Source organism: Pongo pygmaeus, chromosome 19, assembly GCF_028885625.2.
Source record: "Pongo pygmaeus isolate AG05252 chromosome 19, NHGRI_mPonPyg2-v2.0_pri, whole genome shotgun sequence".
Lineage (NCBI taxonomy): Eukaryota > Metazoa > Chordata > Mammalia > Primates > Hominidae > Pongo > Pongo pygmaeus.
Genome location: NC_072392.2, coordinates 16343044 through 16358170, shown reverse-complemented (window position 1 = coordinate 16358170; position 15127 = coordinate 16343044). Strand labels below are relative to the sequence as shown.

The 15127-nt window shown below is 50.8% G+C and overlaps 1 protein-coding gene across 1 annotated transcript in view; it reads right to left on the bottom strand.

Moving 5' to 3' along the window:
* Positions 1-2122: 2122 nt before the first annotated feature.
* The window catches only part of EVPLL (envoplakin like), a 29399-nt gene continuing 16394 nt past the window's right edge, over positions 2123-15127 (bottom strand). The window contains exons 2-3 of the mRNA XM_063655834.1: positions 3486-3553; positions 2123-2917 (exon numbers count right to left, since the gene is read on the bottom strand). Coding sequence (XP_063511904.1) covers positions 2298-2917; positions 3486-3519 — 654 coding nt within the window. The 5' untranslated portion in view covers positions 3520-3553 and the 3' untranslated portion in view covers positions 2123-2297. The remainder of the gene's footprint in view (positions 2918-3485; positions 3554-15127) is intronic.

The window sequence follows — 15127 nt, the reverse complement described above, 5'->3', positions numbered from 1 at the left end:
AGGCACTTGGGGTCCCAAGGGCATGGACAGCCTATCCCGGCCCTGTGATCTTAGGGAGCCCAGGAGCCTTTGACCAGGCACAGTGAAGGAGGTGAGGCCCCACCTCCCTCGAGGGAGCGGCCCCACCTGTGCCTGCTCATACTTGTCAATAATATCCCCTCACTCATCACATGCAGGGTATCCATGACCTCATCCATCACCATCCCACAAGACAAAGTCATCCAATGGTTCTGCTGTACCCGAGTGCTCCAGAAAACACCCAAACCAGTCCTGCCACACCCCTAGGTGCCCTCCGGCCTGAGGAGCCCCATTCTACCACCCCTTCCAAGTGACAGGGGCCAGACCCAGTGACCCCACCCCTTCCCCAGTCTCTGGAGTCCTTGCATTCCACCTGGGGTGGGCTCCTTCCTGAGGACCTGAGCACAGGGCAATCTGGAAAGAGAGGCCTGTTGTCCTCAAATGCTCTCAGATGGACACACACCTGCCCCAGCAGGGCAAACGGTGTCCACCTGCCGAGACTGAAGGGCTCACGATGAGCTGTTGTGGGCACCTGGAGGCAGACGGGGTTAGGACTGGACATCTGTATAGGATCAGTCTCCATGAAGATGCCCAGTTTTCTGTAGGAAGCAAGACATCTGGTGACTGCTCCATTGTACTCCAATTCTAATGCACTCTGGCCAGGAGAGATGCACTCCCCCAGGACCCCATGTGTCCAGTGGGCCCCACAGGGACCATCAGTGACCACACCTGAAGTCTGAGTTGGTGAGACCTCCTCCCAGCTTAAGGCACAGAATTAGACTGAGAACCCCCGCCTCCCCACCACCCACAGGGCCTCCGTTGTAGTGCCTCTTCCAGGGCCAGGCTCTGTCCCACTGAAGTCCAGACCCCAGGGCGATTTGGAATCCAGGGCAGGGAGGCCACAGAGGTCAGGGCTTGAGTCCAGCACAGCACAGTGCAGGGTTGAGAGCACATCCCAGGCTCACATCTGGGTCCCTGGGCCAGTATTGGCTCCTCTGACCCTAGACAGCTCACTTGTCAAATGGGTACATTTGGGGACAGCACCCACCCCACAGAGTTGCTGTGAGGATGCAGGAAACAACCATCTACACAGTCAGTGCAGAACGGGCATCTGGTGAATGCCCATGGATTACCCTCCTCGGCACCTGCCCAGAGGCCAGCACTGCCCACCAGGTAGCGACTGTCCCAGGTCAGCAGGGAGGGAACACGGCAGGTCACACTCACCTGAGTCTGCTGAGCTAGCTGTATCTCTCACTTGGGAAAGCCTCCTCTGCACAGAACCAGACACCGCTGTGTGTCTTGTCTCCAAGAGCTCCAGACACAGAGAGGGCAGGCAGGTAGGTGGGAGGGTACTCAGCAACAGTGACATTGTGGGGTCATGGCACCCATTACAGTGGGCCCCTGCCTGGGTCAGCAGGACCCAGAGTCAGCATCCTCCCCTCCCTGAAGTTTCAACATGTGTGTGTGCAGCGTGTTTGTGCAGGTAAGCGTGCACATGTATGTGAGTGCACTAATGTGTGGATGCATGTGTCACTGCTCTGGCCAGGCCTGGCTGCCCAACTCACATGTGCACCCAGGTCCTTGTCACTGTCACCACCCCAAGACCCGTAGCTAGCATCAGAACATCTATATGTGCTCCCCAATCTCAGACCTCCCCATCTGGGGCAGTCCTGGGGATGCAGATGGGGGATGGGTGGCTGACAGTTGAGGGCAGAGGGTGTGCCCCTTCCTTAGCAGGGGACTCAGCTAGGGTGTAATGTGCTAGGTCTGTGTGACAGAGCCGGATTCCATACACCTCCTCACCTCCTCCTCCCAGTAACCCTCTGGGGTGCCATGACTCCTCCCTGCTATGGATGGAGGAAAGTGATTGATCTGCCAGAGACATGAAACCCCATGATCCTTCCTTCCACAATAAACTGGAGGGTCAAAACAGTCAAGAGTAGGTCTAGGTCTTCTAAAAGCCATACCTGAAATGTTTCCAGTAACAGTTGATTTGATGGTGGTAACTCAATCACACAAACAACCACAACAAGAGACACAATTATCAGAGGTTTTCAGATAGCCTCAAAAATACCATCTAACATTAGGGAGTTCAAAAAGGCATGAAGTTTCAAAAAGTTGAGCTTTATTTACATATGATTTGCATAAACTGGTAATTTAACAGTATGAATAAATCCTAGGGCAGAAGACTGTTTGGAGACCCCAGGGCACAAGTGCTGAGTTTGGAAGATTTGGTGCTGTACCCTTTGAAGCCCCCGCCTGGTCCCCACACCCCTTGCCTACCTGTTAAGAAGAGCCCGTACCAGGGAGCAAATCAGGGGCAAATAGCCCAGAAGCCCAGTAGTGGACAGACCTCCATGCCTGGAGGAGGAGGTCACCTCTGAGAGCAGGAGGAGCTGCTGGAACCCTTCCTCACAGCCTCCTTTTCCTGCTCTCAACACCTCCAGCTTGCAGATAGACAGCCCCAGCACTGGCAGAATGAAAAGGTCCTGATGCAGCATGGCTGTGGCTCTGGTAAATAAAAGAGGCCTCTGTTTAGTAAGGTAGAGGAGCTCAGACTGCACACCCTGGTCTCCGAAACCAAGGCTCGCTCCATGCCCAGGACTAGGGGCAGCGTGGGAGCTGCTGGCTGGGGCCATGCTCATAACCTCTTCTCTGCCACATCTATCTCCAGCGACGCTCTCAGCTCCAGGGCTCAGGCCAGTGGCTACGGCAGGTGGCATGAGGTCTGGCAGCTCGTCACTTTGCTGGTCTTTGGCTGTATCGGTGCAGGGCCTGGAGGACTCTGGAGCTACCTCTAGTTGCAGCACTGCCACTGGACGGGGTCCTCCCCATGCTGTGGGCTGTGGCTCCATAGCGGGCACTGGAAGTTCCTCTCTCTCTGCATGTGTGGCAAGAGCTGAAAAAGGAGAAAGGGTCACTGACCAGGTTTTCTGTGTCTGAGCCCCAGAGTTCAATCTCTGCTGACAAGACCCCCACTGACCAGACCCCTGAGCGGTGGTGCTCAGAGTCCCCTACCAAAGGCCCTTCTCAGTCCACAGACCTCTCCCTTCCCTCATCAGCACCCACAGGTGACTGAGAGTCTTCTCAGGACTGGACCCCAACTCCAGGACAGACGGAGGGGCAGTTGGTCCCAGGCTCTGTGTGCTGAGCTTCACGCTTGCACCACAAGGTCCTCTGGGCCATGTCAAAGGGGGCAGTGATGTGGCCTCGAACACCTGGACACACTGTCTGGGCCTATTCCTGAGCCACACAGCCAGAGGAACAGGAAGATGTTTGTGAACCCAGGCACCCCACTCTGCTGGGTCTCCCAGGGTCCTTCCCATGGAGGCCAGATCCAGAGACACAGCACAGAGGCTGCAGGGTGACCGGCCCGGAACCCTTGAGACTAGGCTGCGGATGACAGGAGGACTGTCCCCAGACAACCAGAAGACCGTTTGCTAGTTTCTTGGTACTTCATTTCTCACCTGCTACCCTTCCCCCACCAGAAATCCCCTTCATGCAGTCAATCAGGAGAGGAAGACAGTCCCAGAATCTGTGGGAAGAAAGAAAACAAAAGATGGGTGGGGAGAAGAGTTGGGAGTGCAACATTGTAAGGGTCCTACACTATGCGTATTATTTGAGGGTCGGCTGTGATTAATTAAAGGTGTGTCTTGTAGACAACCATTACACACACTATAAATAAATTATATATATATGGAGAGAGAGAGAGACAGGGTCTTGCTCCATCACCCAGGCTAAAGTGCAGTGGACCAAACAGCTCACTACAGCCTTGACTTCCCAGGCTCAAGCAATCCTCCCACCTCAGCCTCCTGAATAGCTGGGACTACATGTGTGGGTCCCCATGCCTGGCTGCTTTTGAAATGGTTTCTTGTAGAGACAGGATCTCGCTGTGTTATCCAGGCTGGTCTGGACCTCCTGCCCCCAAGCAATCCTCCAGCCTCAGCTTCTCAAAGTGTTGGGATTACAGGGAAGAGCCACTGCACTTGGCTTACACATGTTTTTAAGAGGCGTACATACGAAGGTCAGTGTTGCCATGAAGTCAGGCAGGGATGGGCAAACTATGGCCCACAATCCAGATGAAGCCCCCCTCCTATGGTGAATAAAGGTTTACTGGAGCCACAGCTCCTCCCCTGTGTTCACTTCTTGTCTGGGGCTGCTTTGGGGCTGCAGTGGCAAAGCTGAGTAACTGTTGAGTAGGTGCAACAAAGACCACAGGGTCCACGAAGCCCAAGATGCTACTACCAGGTCCTTTGCAGAAAAATCTTGCTGAGCCCTGGGGAGGGGCCAGGTGGCAGCCGGGAGGCCGCTGGGGAGGCTGGTACAATAATCCAGGAGAAAAATGATGGGAGCTCAGATTAAAGCAGTCATGACAAATGGCTGGAATCAGGATATATTTTGGGGGTATGACCAACAATATATGGATAAAATGGACAGTATTTAGAGTTTCAGATTTTCTTTCTGCCAAAGGATCCCTTTCTTAAACAAAAAAATTATACAAAAGATCAATTAAAAAACTGACCAGGCCGGGCGCAGTGGCTCACACCTGTAATCCCAGCACTTTGGGAGGCCAAGGTGGGCAGATCATGAGGTCAGGAGATTGAGACCATCCTGGCTAACATGGCAAAACCCCGTCTCTACTAAAAATACAAAAAAAAATTAGCCAGGCGTGGTGATGGGCACCTGTAGTCCCAGCTACTTGGGAGGCTGAGGCAGGAGAATGGCATGAACCCAGGAGGCGGAGCTTGCAGTGAGCAGAGATTGGGCCACTGCACTCCAGCCTGGGCGACAGAGCAAGACTCTGTCTCAAAAAAAAAAAAAAAAAAATTAACCAAAAATCATGTCAACAGGATTATTTGTGTGATTGAAGCTGGGGTTGAGCCTAGGCACCCTAACACCTTTTCAGCACCCGTAACACCCCGGCTGTTCCAGAGGCACCCTATAGAGCCCCTTGGGTTCCGACGAGCAGAACTTGAAACCACAGATCGGAAGGAATAGAAATCTGTGTATCTTTCACACAAGCCGTAACATTCTAAGCTGCATCTTTGCAGTGCACTGACGTGGGGCTACTTCACCCACAGCCAGCAAGCGTCTGCACCAGTGCCGAGATTTGTGTCCACTGTTATAAGAAGGCAGCTGCTTGCATGAGGCATGGTGGTGAGGAAACAATGCCACCTGGATTTCACCATTGGCTGTGTGGACTGGCTGTACCATGAGCCAGACGAATGTCTTGGGCAGACACTTTTTAGATGCCAACTTGCCTGTAGACAAAGATGACGCAGAGGTGGTCTCGGGGAGGGCCTATGTGATGGGTTGAATTTGCCCTCTGAAATTCCTATGTTTTTGTCCTTAGCCCCAGTGCCTGAGAATGTGATCTTATTTGGAGGTAGCATCTTATAGAAATAAGTTAAAATGAAAAATGAGGTCAGTCGGGGGTGCCCAATTTAATATGACTGATGTCCTTATGAAAGGGCAAATTTGGACACAGACATGCATAGAGGGAAGACGAGGTGAAGACACACAGGGAAGGCCACCTACACGCCAGGAGAGAGGCCTGGAACAGAGCCTTCCCCCACCGCCCTGGAAAGGGACCTTCCCTGCCAACAGCTTGATCTTGGACTTACAGCCTCCAGGACTGTGAGACAGTGAGATTCTGTTGCTGAAGCTGCCCAGTCTGTGGTACTTTAAGGAAGCCCTAGCAAACCCACACAGCCTGGTAGCCCACAGCTGGTGAAAAGATGGAATGAGCAATGGAGACTCAGGCTTCCTGCCTATACTTCCCAAAGTGCGCTATGAGATCCTTTGCTGGGTGTAGGTTTGCAAGATAATTTTGGCTGGGGTGGGGGTGGGGGTGGTGGGGTGCAGGGTGCATAATTTCAGTGTATATTATCATATGTTTATTTTACTGTGTAAATGCTTGTAAGAACAGTTAACCAACTTAAGATTTATATGGTACTCAAGATACAGGTTTAAATGCTAATAAAAATGGATGCAAATGAAAACACTGTCCTGCTGTGGTCCAGGGAATCTTGATCTTTCCTTCAGAGAGACTTGCAGCTTTGAGCAGGAGCTGCCCTTTCCTTGCTGCCTACTGCATGCCCCCACAACACACATGCACACACACATACCTTTGCACACAGCTGGACACACGCATACTGTGCTTCATGCCCTCATTAAGGAGGCACAGAAGGGAATGTGACTGTTAAGAAATGAAGACGGCTCAACTCCCTGGTTCCCTGGGTGTTTGCACAGGTGCCCTCTGTGCAAACCATTCTTTGGTCTCTTTCTTTTCTTAGTGAAGGGAGAAGCAGAGCCCCAGTGGGTATCCGGCTACTCTGGGCCCAAGCCAAGGTCACAAGCTTCCTTGGGAGCCTGGTGAGATGGGGGCACCACTGCTCCTCCCAAACCGAGGGGTCAGCGTTCAGTGGAGCCGTGAGCCCAGGAAGGTGATAGACAGGATGACTCGGTTCATTAGAAACAACCAAAATCCAGTGAGGAAGGGCAGCCCCCAAAGGTTTTATTCTCCAGGAGGAAGGACTCTCGGGGGATGTGAGCAGCAGCCACGAGGGCTTTATTGCACATGCAGTTAGGTGATGGTGACCTACAACTGCACTGGAAACTGGGACCCAGAGTGACCCGACCTCCTGCTCTGTCTCTCTCTCCCTTTCTCCCTTTCTCCCCCTCTGCCTCTCTGGCTTCTCTGTCTCTCTTGTCATGTCTTGCCCCTTTCCCCATCTCTCTTTCTCTCTCTCTGCTCTCTCCATCCTCCTCTCCCTCTCAGCCTCCTCTGTCTCTCCCCCATCTCTTTCTACCCATATTTCACTTTCTACCTCTCTCTCTTCCCTCTCCCCATCTCTTTTCTCCCTTTCTCTCTCCCCACTCCTCTCCCTCCTCACCCTTGTTCATGCTCCCTGGCCCCCATCTTAGGCTGCTGCTAAGGCAATGCCAAGGCTACTGTCCTGTCATGGTGTCCCTACTTCCAGCATCCACACATGAAAAGATGCTCAATGTCATTAGTCATTAGGGAAATGCAAATCAAAACCACAATGAGACATCATTTTACACTCATTAGGATGCTGTTATCAAACAAATGGAAAATAGCCAGTGTTGGAGATGTGAAGGAACTGGAACCCACACACATTGCTCATGGGAATGTATAATGCAGTGGCTCATGGGAATGTATAATGTATAATGTGGAAAAGTTTGGCAGTTCCTCAAAAAGTCAAACATAAAACTACCATATGACCCAGTAATTCCACTCCTAAGTAGATGTCCAAAACCCCTGACAGCAGGGTTGCAAACAGGTACTTGAACTCAGGAATGGAAAATCAAACATCGTATGTTCTCACTGATATGTGGGAGCTAAACTATGAGGATGCAAAGGCATAAGAGTGATACAATGGACATTGGGGACTTGGGGGGAAGACTGGAAGCAGGGGCGAGGGATAAAAGACAACAAATACAGTGCAGTGTATACTGTTCTGGTGATGAGTGCACCAAAATCTCAGAAATCACCACTAAAGAACTTACTCATGTAACCAAATGCCACTTGTACCCCAATAACTTATCAAAAAATAAAACACAATTTTTAAAAAAACAGATACTTGTGTCCCAACATTCAGAGCAGCATATTCACAATAGCCAAAGGTAGAAACAGCCCAATTGTTCATCAACAGAAGAATAAATGAGCAACATGTATTATATGTGCACAGGGGGATACTATTCAGTTATTAAAATGAATGGAATACTTATACTTCCTGCAAATATGGATGAACTTTGAAGATTTGCAATTCAAATCTAATGAATAGATAGGGCCCAGCATAGTGGTTTATGCCTGTAATGCCAGGACTTTGGGAGGCTGAGGTAGGAGGATCACTTGAGCCCAGGAGTTTGAGATCAGCCTGGGCAACATAGCAAGACCTCATCTGTACAAAAAAATTGTTTAAATGCCAGGCATGGTGGTGTAGGCCTGTATTCTCAGCTGCTGGCAGGGCTGTGGAGGGAGTCTCACTTGGATTCAGGAGGTTGAGGCTGCAGTGAGCTAGGATACCATCACTGCAATCCAACATGGGGAAAAGAGCAAGATCCCTCTCTAAACATAAACATTATAAAAATAACACACAAAATGGCTCAGCACGGTGGCTCACTCCTGTAATCCCAGCAATTTGGGAGGCCGAGATGGGTGGATCACAAGGTCAAGAGATCAAGACCATCCTGGCCAATGTGTTGAAACTCTGTCTCTACTAAAAATACAAAAATTAGCTGAGTGTGGTGGCTCCTGCCTGTAGTCCCAGCTACTCAGGAGATTCAGGCAGGAGAATCGCTTGAACCTGGGAGGCAGAGGTTGCAGTGAGCTGAGATCATGCCACTGCACTCCAGCCTGGCAACAGAGCAAGACTCCATCTCAAAATAATAAAAACAAAAGCAAGTAAGTGTGTGTGTGTGCCTATGCCTCCGAGCAAGTGCATGTCGGCGTGCATAGCTGTGTGTTGTGTCCATGTGAGTAGGCACATGTGCACGTGTGTGAGTGTTGGATGCTGGGGCAGTCAGGCTTAGAGTCACTCACAGTCAGCACCTGCTCCTCACTTCCTCATGCCTGGTTCCTACAGGTCCCCACAAGAAGCAGGTAGGGCCCAAGCACCCCTGCCACCTCTGAACCCCAAGCACAGGCATGAGAGGGTTAGGGTGGCCGACTGCAAGGCCCAGGCTTGGAGGACCCTGGAACTGACTCCTGGTGCACATGCCACAACCACCAGCCTGCCCTGGTCCAGCTCCTGGGAAACACTTGCCTTTGGCCAGCTGGAGAGCTGTTGATTTGGGACACAGCCCCACAGCGATCACCATTTTATCCCACCCCTAAATACTTCCTAAGGCCATTTGTTGCTAGGAGATGGGCACAGGCAGCCTGCTCTGATGGCTTCCTAGACACAGGTCCTATGATGTGGCTGGGAGGCAGGGGGTGGGCCTCGGGTATGAAGGATAGATAAGGGCAGCTTGGGCAGGTTGGGGTGATCAGACCCAACATCAGGCTGTGGGGGCTACCAAGTCCAGTGGAGTCAAAGGAATGAGAAAAGACAAGAAAGAAAATGGGACCAGGGGGCAACACTAGTATGGAGGCTGCAAAGGCCCTGAACTCTGGGAGCCCGGGCTATTTATTGGTGCTGAAACAAAGAAACACGTGGTGAGGATGTAGGAGTTTAAAGGAAGCAATGTATCAAGTGAGTGAGCTACAGCTGTGATGGTGTAGCATTTTCTTTGCTCTTGCCACGCCCCAACCCAAGCTAGTCTTTCCAGGCCACCCCCTCTGAGCCACCTCCCCACTTCCCCAAACAGGCTCCTCCATCCTTGGCCTGCAGGGCAGTTACGGTTGCTTTGCATGTGGAGTTGGTGCTCACTATGACACAGCCCTGCCTGTAAGCTGGGGAATCCAGCCATTGAGGAGTGCTTGCCAAAAGAATGAATGAGCACTGTGATTCAGAAAGGGTCCTGGACCTACATGTGTCCCCCAACACAGTGTGTGACCTGGGCAATCTCCCCCTCTTCACTGCATCTCCTCTGTCCACAGTGGTGGTTGGTCCCCAAGATCCCCAAGGGCCCTGCTGGCCTTCACCTTTGAAGCTCTGGGACACAATTATCAAGGGAGACCCACTGCCTACACTCCCAGGGCTCACAGCCCAAACAAGCTCTTATATCAATCAGCGACATCACCTTCCAAGTGAAGAAAAGAGGACCTCTGGCCTAGACACAAGGACAGGGCAGAGGAGGCTGCAAACATCCCTAAGCGAGATGGTTAGGAAGGGTCTGTAGTTGTCTGGACCTGGAAGTTGAGGGACCCACAGAGAAAAGCAGGGAATCTCAGCTGGAAGATGGAGACGACATCAACTCAGACCCTCAGATTCAACCTGGTGAGGGAGAGTGGATACATCAAGACTCCTTACACCACCAAACTCAACTCTGGCTAAGTCCAGCCAAGGCAAAGCAAGTAAGCAATGTGCCGGGAGATTATAGGTTAGCTCACAGAACCAAAAGAAGAAATAAAAAACCACATACTGGAAACGACTGGTTTGGATATGAAATTTAGGTAGCCAAACTAATGGGAAGCCCTTGGATGAATGAATTCCCTCTGCTTCCATCCTCAAGTCACTCTACTCAAGATCCAAATTTCCTTAATATACAAAGAGTTCCTACAGTCAATAAGACAAATGAAATTGCAATAGAAAATATGAAATTGAAAAAATGTCCATGAGTATAGACATGAACAGATAGTTCACAGAGCAGGAAGTAGAAATGGCCCTTGAGCTTATAAACAATGTTTAGCCTAATTTATAACCAGAGAAGTGCAAATGGAAACTATAGTTCAAGACCATTTTTCACTTATCACATTGGCAATCATCCAAAACTATGATAACACTGTGTCACCGTGGGTGTGGGAGACAAGCTCTCTCGTACATTACTGGTGGGAGTATAAACTGGTAAGGCCACTATCAACATTTTTTTAATGCACGTGCCTTTTGATCTGAAAACTTACTCCTAGAAATGTACAGGGACACTTGCAAATGTGCTGATGGCCCTAGTACAAGGATATTTATTGTGGTATGTTTTTCTTGTAATAGCAAGATTGGAAACAATCTAAATACCCATCAATAGAGGTTGGTGAGCTCTATAATAGTGTAGCCACTTAGTGAACTCTGCAACTGTGAAAAAGAAGAATGAGGTAGCTTTACATACTGCAGCCTGGAATGATCTTCCAGATAGACTATCCCATGAAAAAGCATGGTGCATGCATATTTGTGAAAGCCTCCATTTCTGGTCTCTGAATTCAGAACGCTCACCTTTGTCTTGTGTGGCTACTGTCCACTCTCCACCTGTAGGTCACAGAAGCATGACCCCTCACACCTTCCCATGCACCCCTTTCCTGGCCTCAATGGCCTTGGTTTCCAACTGTCCACATCTACGACTCTTTGCAGCAAGACTGTCATCAGGCTATTGGAGCCCTTTGGTCCTTTCTGCAGAGAGTTGGAAGTGTCCCCCTGCTGCAGCATGGCCCTTCACTAATGACTGACACGTGTATCCATAGCTCAGGCTGGGAAACAGAGATGTGACTTCACTCCACAGTCCCCCAAGGGACCTGCTTCTGTAGGATTTTGCCTGGGGCCACAGACTTGCATGGCTTCTCCCCTCTCTGTCTGCTACCCCCGTTCCCTTACCACTCTCCTTGGGTGCCTGTCCTTCATCAGTCACTGCCATACAAATCAGGATCTACTTCTGGGGAACGTGACCCAGATTGCTGCCCCCTTACCCTGCTCCTTGCTTTTCGCAGCTAGGGTGTGCCTGCATATGCAATGTATGATGCAACGTGGGCACCATGGTTCTTCTCGTTTCACAGGTGAGGGACCTAGAGCTCCACAGCTCACCTTAGGTCCCAGGTAGGAAGTGGCAAGTGACTTTGAAGCCAAGTAGTCTGGCTCCAAGGCCAAACTCACATCCACTGTTATATTGAAAATAGCCTAGAGAAGGAAAACTCCAAGTTTAAGGAAAATCTGCATTGTCAAAGCAGGCCAAGCAGGGAAGACCGTTTATTTTCCCAAAAGATTCTATTCTGTGGTCTTCCCTTCATAAACACACATCCCACTGTCAGATGCAAATCCTAGAGCTAGAAATGGGGCATTCACGGTAGACAGAGCTCCTGGGAACAGCACGTTTGCAGAGATGGGAAGGGAACCTCCCACTGGTTTTGGTTTCTCCATGGCTATGGGCAAAGCCTGCCTGCTCTGCATCCGGGGATCTTGGTCAGGTGTTGGAATCGGTGGGTGGATTGCGGGTACATTTGCACTGTGTCCTAGAGAGCCTCTATACATTTCAACTCCGATTCACCTTCACCATCTATGTGCAGCCCACAACCACAGGACCCCGTCCCGGCCCTGAATCTCCCATGTCCTGGCACCAAGCAGGTGAGTCAGCCCAGGAGGAGGAAGGGCTCCCAGAAGCCAAGCCGATGCTGGGGTGGTGAGAAACAACTTTCCTATGCAAGGAGGTGCCTGAGCACCCCCTGATGATCAAGCCTGAGCCCCCTCACCTCCCTGAAGTGTGGTGAAGGAAAGACAGGCCGGAAAGGGGCGGCAGTCTTCACCCACTGTGGTTGAGTTTCTCACTCATGCCAAGTTTTACATAGGCTGGGGACCATGTGCTTCAAGGCTAGAGGTCTTGGTGGGCCCAGGTCCTTGGAGGGGACTGGATGACCAAGGGGTCTGAGGCTTAGGCCCTGGCTCTGCATGGGGAATCTTGGGAAGGTTGGAAGCCCACAGCCCCTACTGAAAAAGGAGCCATGGGCCAGATCTTTTGCACAAATCCCACCTGTGCTCTTTGACCACCCCTCCCCACCGGGGACACGGTAGCCAGGCAGGCAGGAGCCTCCATCCATCCACAGGACCAGCAACCTGGGAGGACCCTGGCCTGAGCGAGCTGCTGCAGGGGACCCTCATGCTGGTTGGTTGGCTACTTGGCACTCTTTTCTCTGTGGGGCAGGAAGACATTTGAGAGCCACCAAAGATGGGCAGGAAAAACAAAGGCCACCACAGAGGAAGCTGGAGGCAGAAAGAGATGCAGAGAAAGTGGGAGAAACTTGGCTGTGCTTTGTGGGGGCCCTGCAGGGACATCGGCTCCTGAAGGGATGAGAGAAAGGGTCCCCTGAATTTTGACACTCTGTTCTTCTCGAGGCCTGGCCAGCCCTGTGGCTCCTTAGAGGAATCTGGGTGCCTTCTGTCCCTAGTACCTGACAAGCTCCAGGTCAGAAGACCTGAGTTCACCTGCGCTGCCACGTGTAACCTGATGGCCCCGGCACCCTCGCAGGGTCTGAATAGCTGCCCTTTCCACCTGTTTCCCAAATTTTCCACACCACCCAGAGGCTCATTTTCAACCCCACAGCCTACAAGTCAACCAGGGGCCTTTGGCCACATGTACTGATGATGAGAATCACTAGATTGTAAGCTGCAAAAGGGCAAGGACAGTGTTTTGTTCCCCACTACCCCCTGAACCTGAGGCCAAGCAAGGACTGCTGCTCACAATGAAGGAGAGCGAGTGTTCGTGGAGCTCTTTGCAGAAGACACGGGAAGCCCTTCCTGTGCCTTCTCAGGCTTAGTTCTCAGACAGCCCCACTTTCCAGATGAGGAAACGGAGGCTAAGCAAGGAGAAGAAACTTGTGCAGAATCAGTGGTGAGGCCAGGATTTGAACCCCCCCATCCTGTTGGACTCAATACTTCCTCTGAAAAGACAGGATAAGGGAGCTGACTACTTCTGGCTTTGGGAACCGGCAGAGAGGAGCAGAGCTGGGCCAGACTCGTCACCTCCCGAGCTCTGCTGCACCCAAGGGTTTCCAGGGTCCTCTTCCTCCATTTGGCTCTTTTCTTCTCTGGACTCTCCCACCTTTGAGGATTGGACTCCTTGCAGGGAGCACAGAGCAGAGAACAGAGGAGGCCCATCTGAGGAGAGTGTGCTGGAGCAGATGGGGCACACAGAGAGCCCCCAAACCTGAGCCTCACCTGGAGAGCTGCTCCTGCAAGCTCAGCCCCTGTGTGCCCAGAAGTGACATCAGCATTCAGGAAAGGGACTGAGGGAGGAAAGAAGGAGCCATTCCTCTTCCCAGGGGTGCCTGCCCTGGGTTCCTGAGGGAGGCTCCATGTTTATGTCTGCAAAGGCCAGTCCCAAACACGCCAGAGTGCAATGCCCTCCCTCAGACCCAGGGCCATCCTCAGAGCAGCCGGGAGGCAGCCTGTCCACTCTTACCGCAGGCAGGTCACCCAGGCAGCCTCCTCTTAGAGCTCCTGAATTCTGGAGCATCAAATAGAAATGTGAAAAACAGGCTGGGTGTGCTGGCTCACACATGTAATCCCAGCACTTTGGGAGGCTGAGGTGGGAGAATCATTTGCATCCAGGAGGTGGAATTTGCAGTGAGCTGAGATCACACCACTGCACTCCAGCCTGGGCGACAGAGTGAGACTGTAAAAAAATAAAAAAATAAAATAAAAAAATAAAAAAATAAAAAATGAGACAAAATAAATGTGATAAAATGTTAACAATGGGTGAATGTAGGTGAAGAGTACGTGGCAGGGTATTTTTTATTCTTGCAAATTTTGTGTAGGTTTGAAGTTACCTCAGAATAGCAAATGTAAGAATGATTCCTGCAGACACACGAGTGATTTCAGCTGTTCACAGGGCTCAGGCAAGAAGCAGATCTCTTGCCCTCCCTCTGATCCGGGTCACTTAGTCCAGTCCCTGAAAGCAGTGGATGGACAACCATGCCACCCTCTTTCTTCAAATACACCTTATTTTGCATCCTGCCCTTTTTGTGTAGCATTAGATCATGAGCATTTTCCTCTGCTACAAATATCCCCTCAAATATGTTGTTTCTTGTGACTCCTTAGTGTTCTACCCATGATTTCCTTGGCTGCTCCACCTTGGGTGGAATTCAGTGATTCTTCTGCCTTTTCACCATTGTAAGTGATGCTTTGATGAACAGCTTTGTAGGTTCATCTGTGCTGCACCTCTGACCAGTCTCTTCTGGAAGAGTCTAAAGAAGGAGACAGGGGCGTGGACCACTGGCTTTTGAAGGCATTCGGTGGGTCCTGCCATGCCACCTTCCAGCATTCCAGAAAGGTGGTCCCAGTGAACAACCCACCAGGGCGGGGCCCCACTCCATGGCACCCCAGCAAGGCCAGCATTGGAGACCAGCCTGACCAACATGGTGAAACCCCGTGTCTACTAAAAATGCAAAAATTAGCCGGGCATGGTGGTGGGCACCTGTAATCTCAGCTGCTCAGGAGACTGAGGCAGGAGAATTGCTGAAACCTGGGAGGTGGAGGTTACAGTTAGCTGAGATCACTCCATTGCACTCCAGCCCAGTCGACAACAGTGAGACTGCATCTCAAACAACAACAACAAAATTTAGAATAATCTTGTACATGCTATTAACTTTCATTTTGCATTTAACTTTTTTAAAATGATTAAACTTTTCTCAGCATATTCTTATCATTAAATATTATTTAAAACATGATTTTAAGGTTAGATAGTATTTTATCATACAAATAATTCATATTTACTAGTCCCCTGTTGT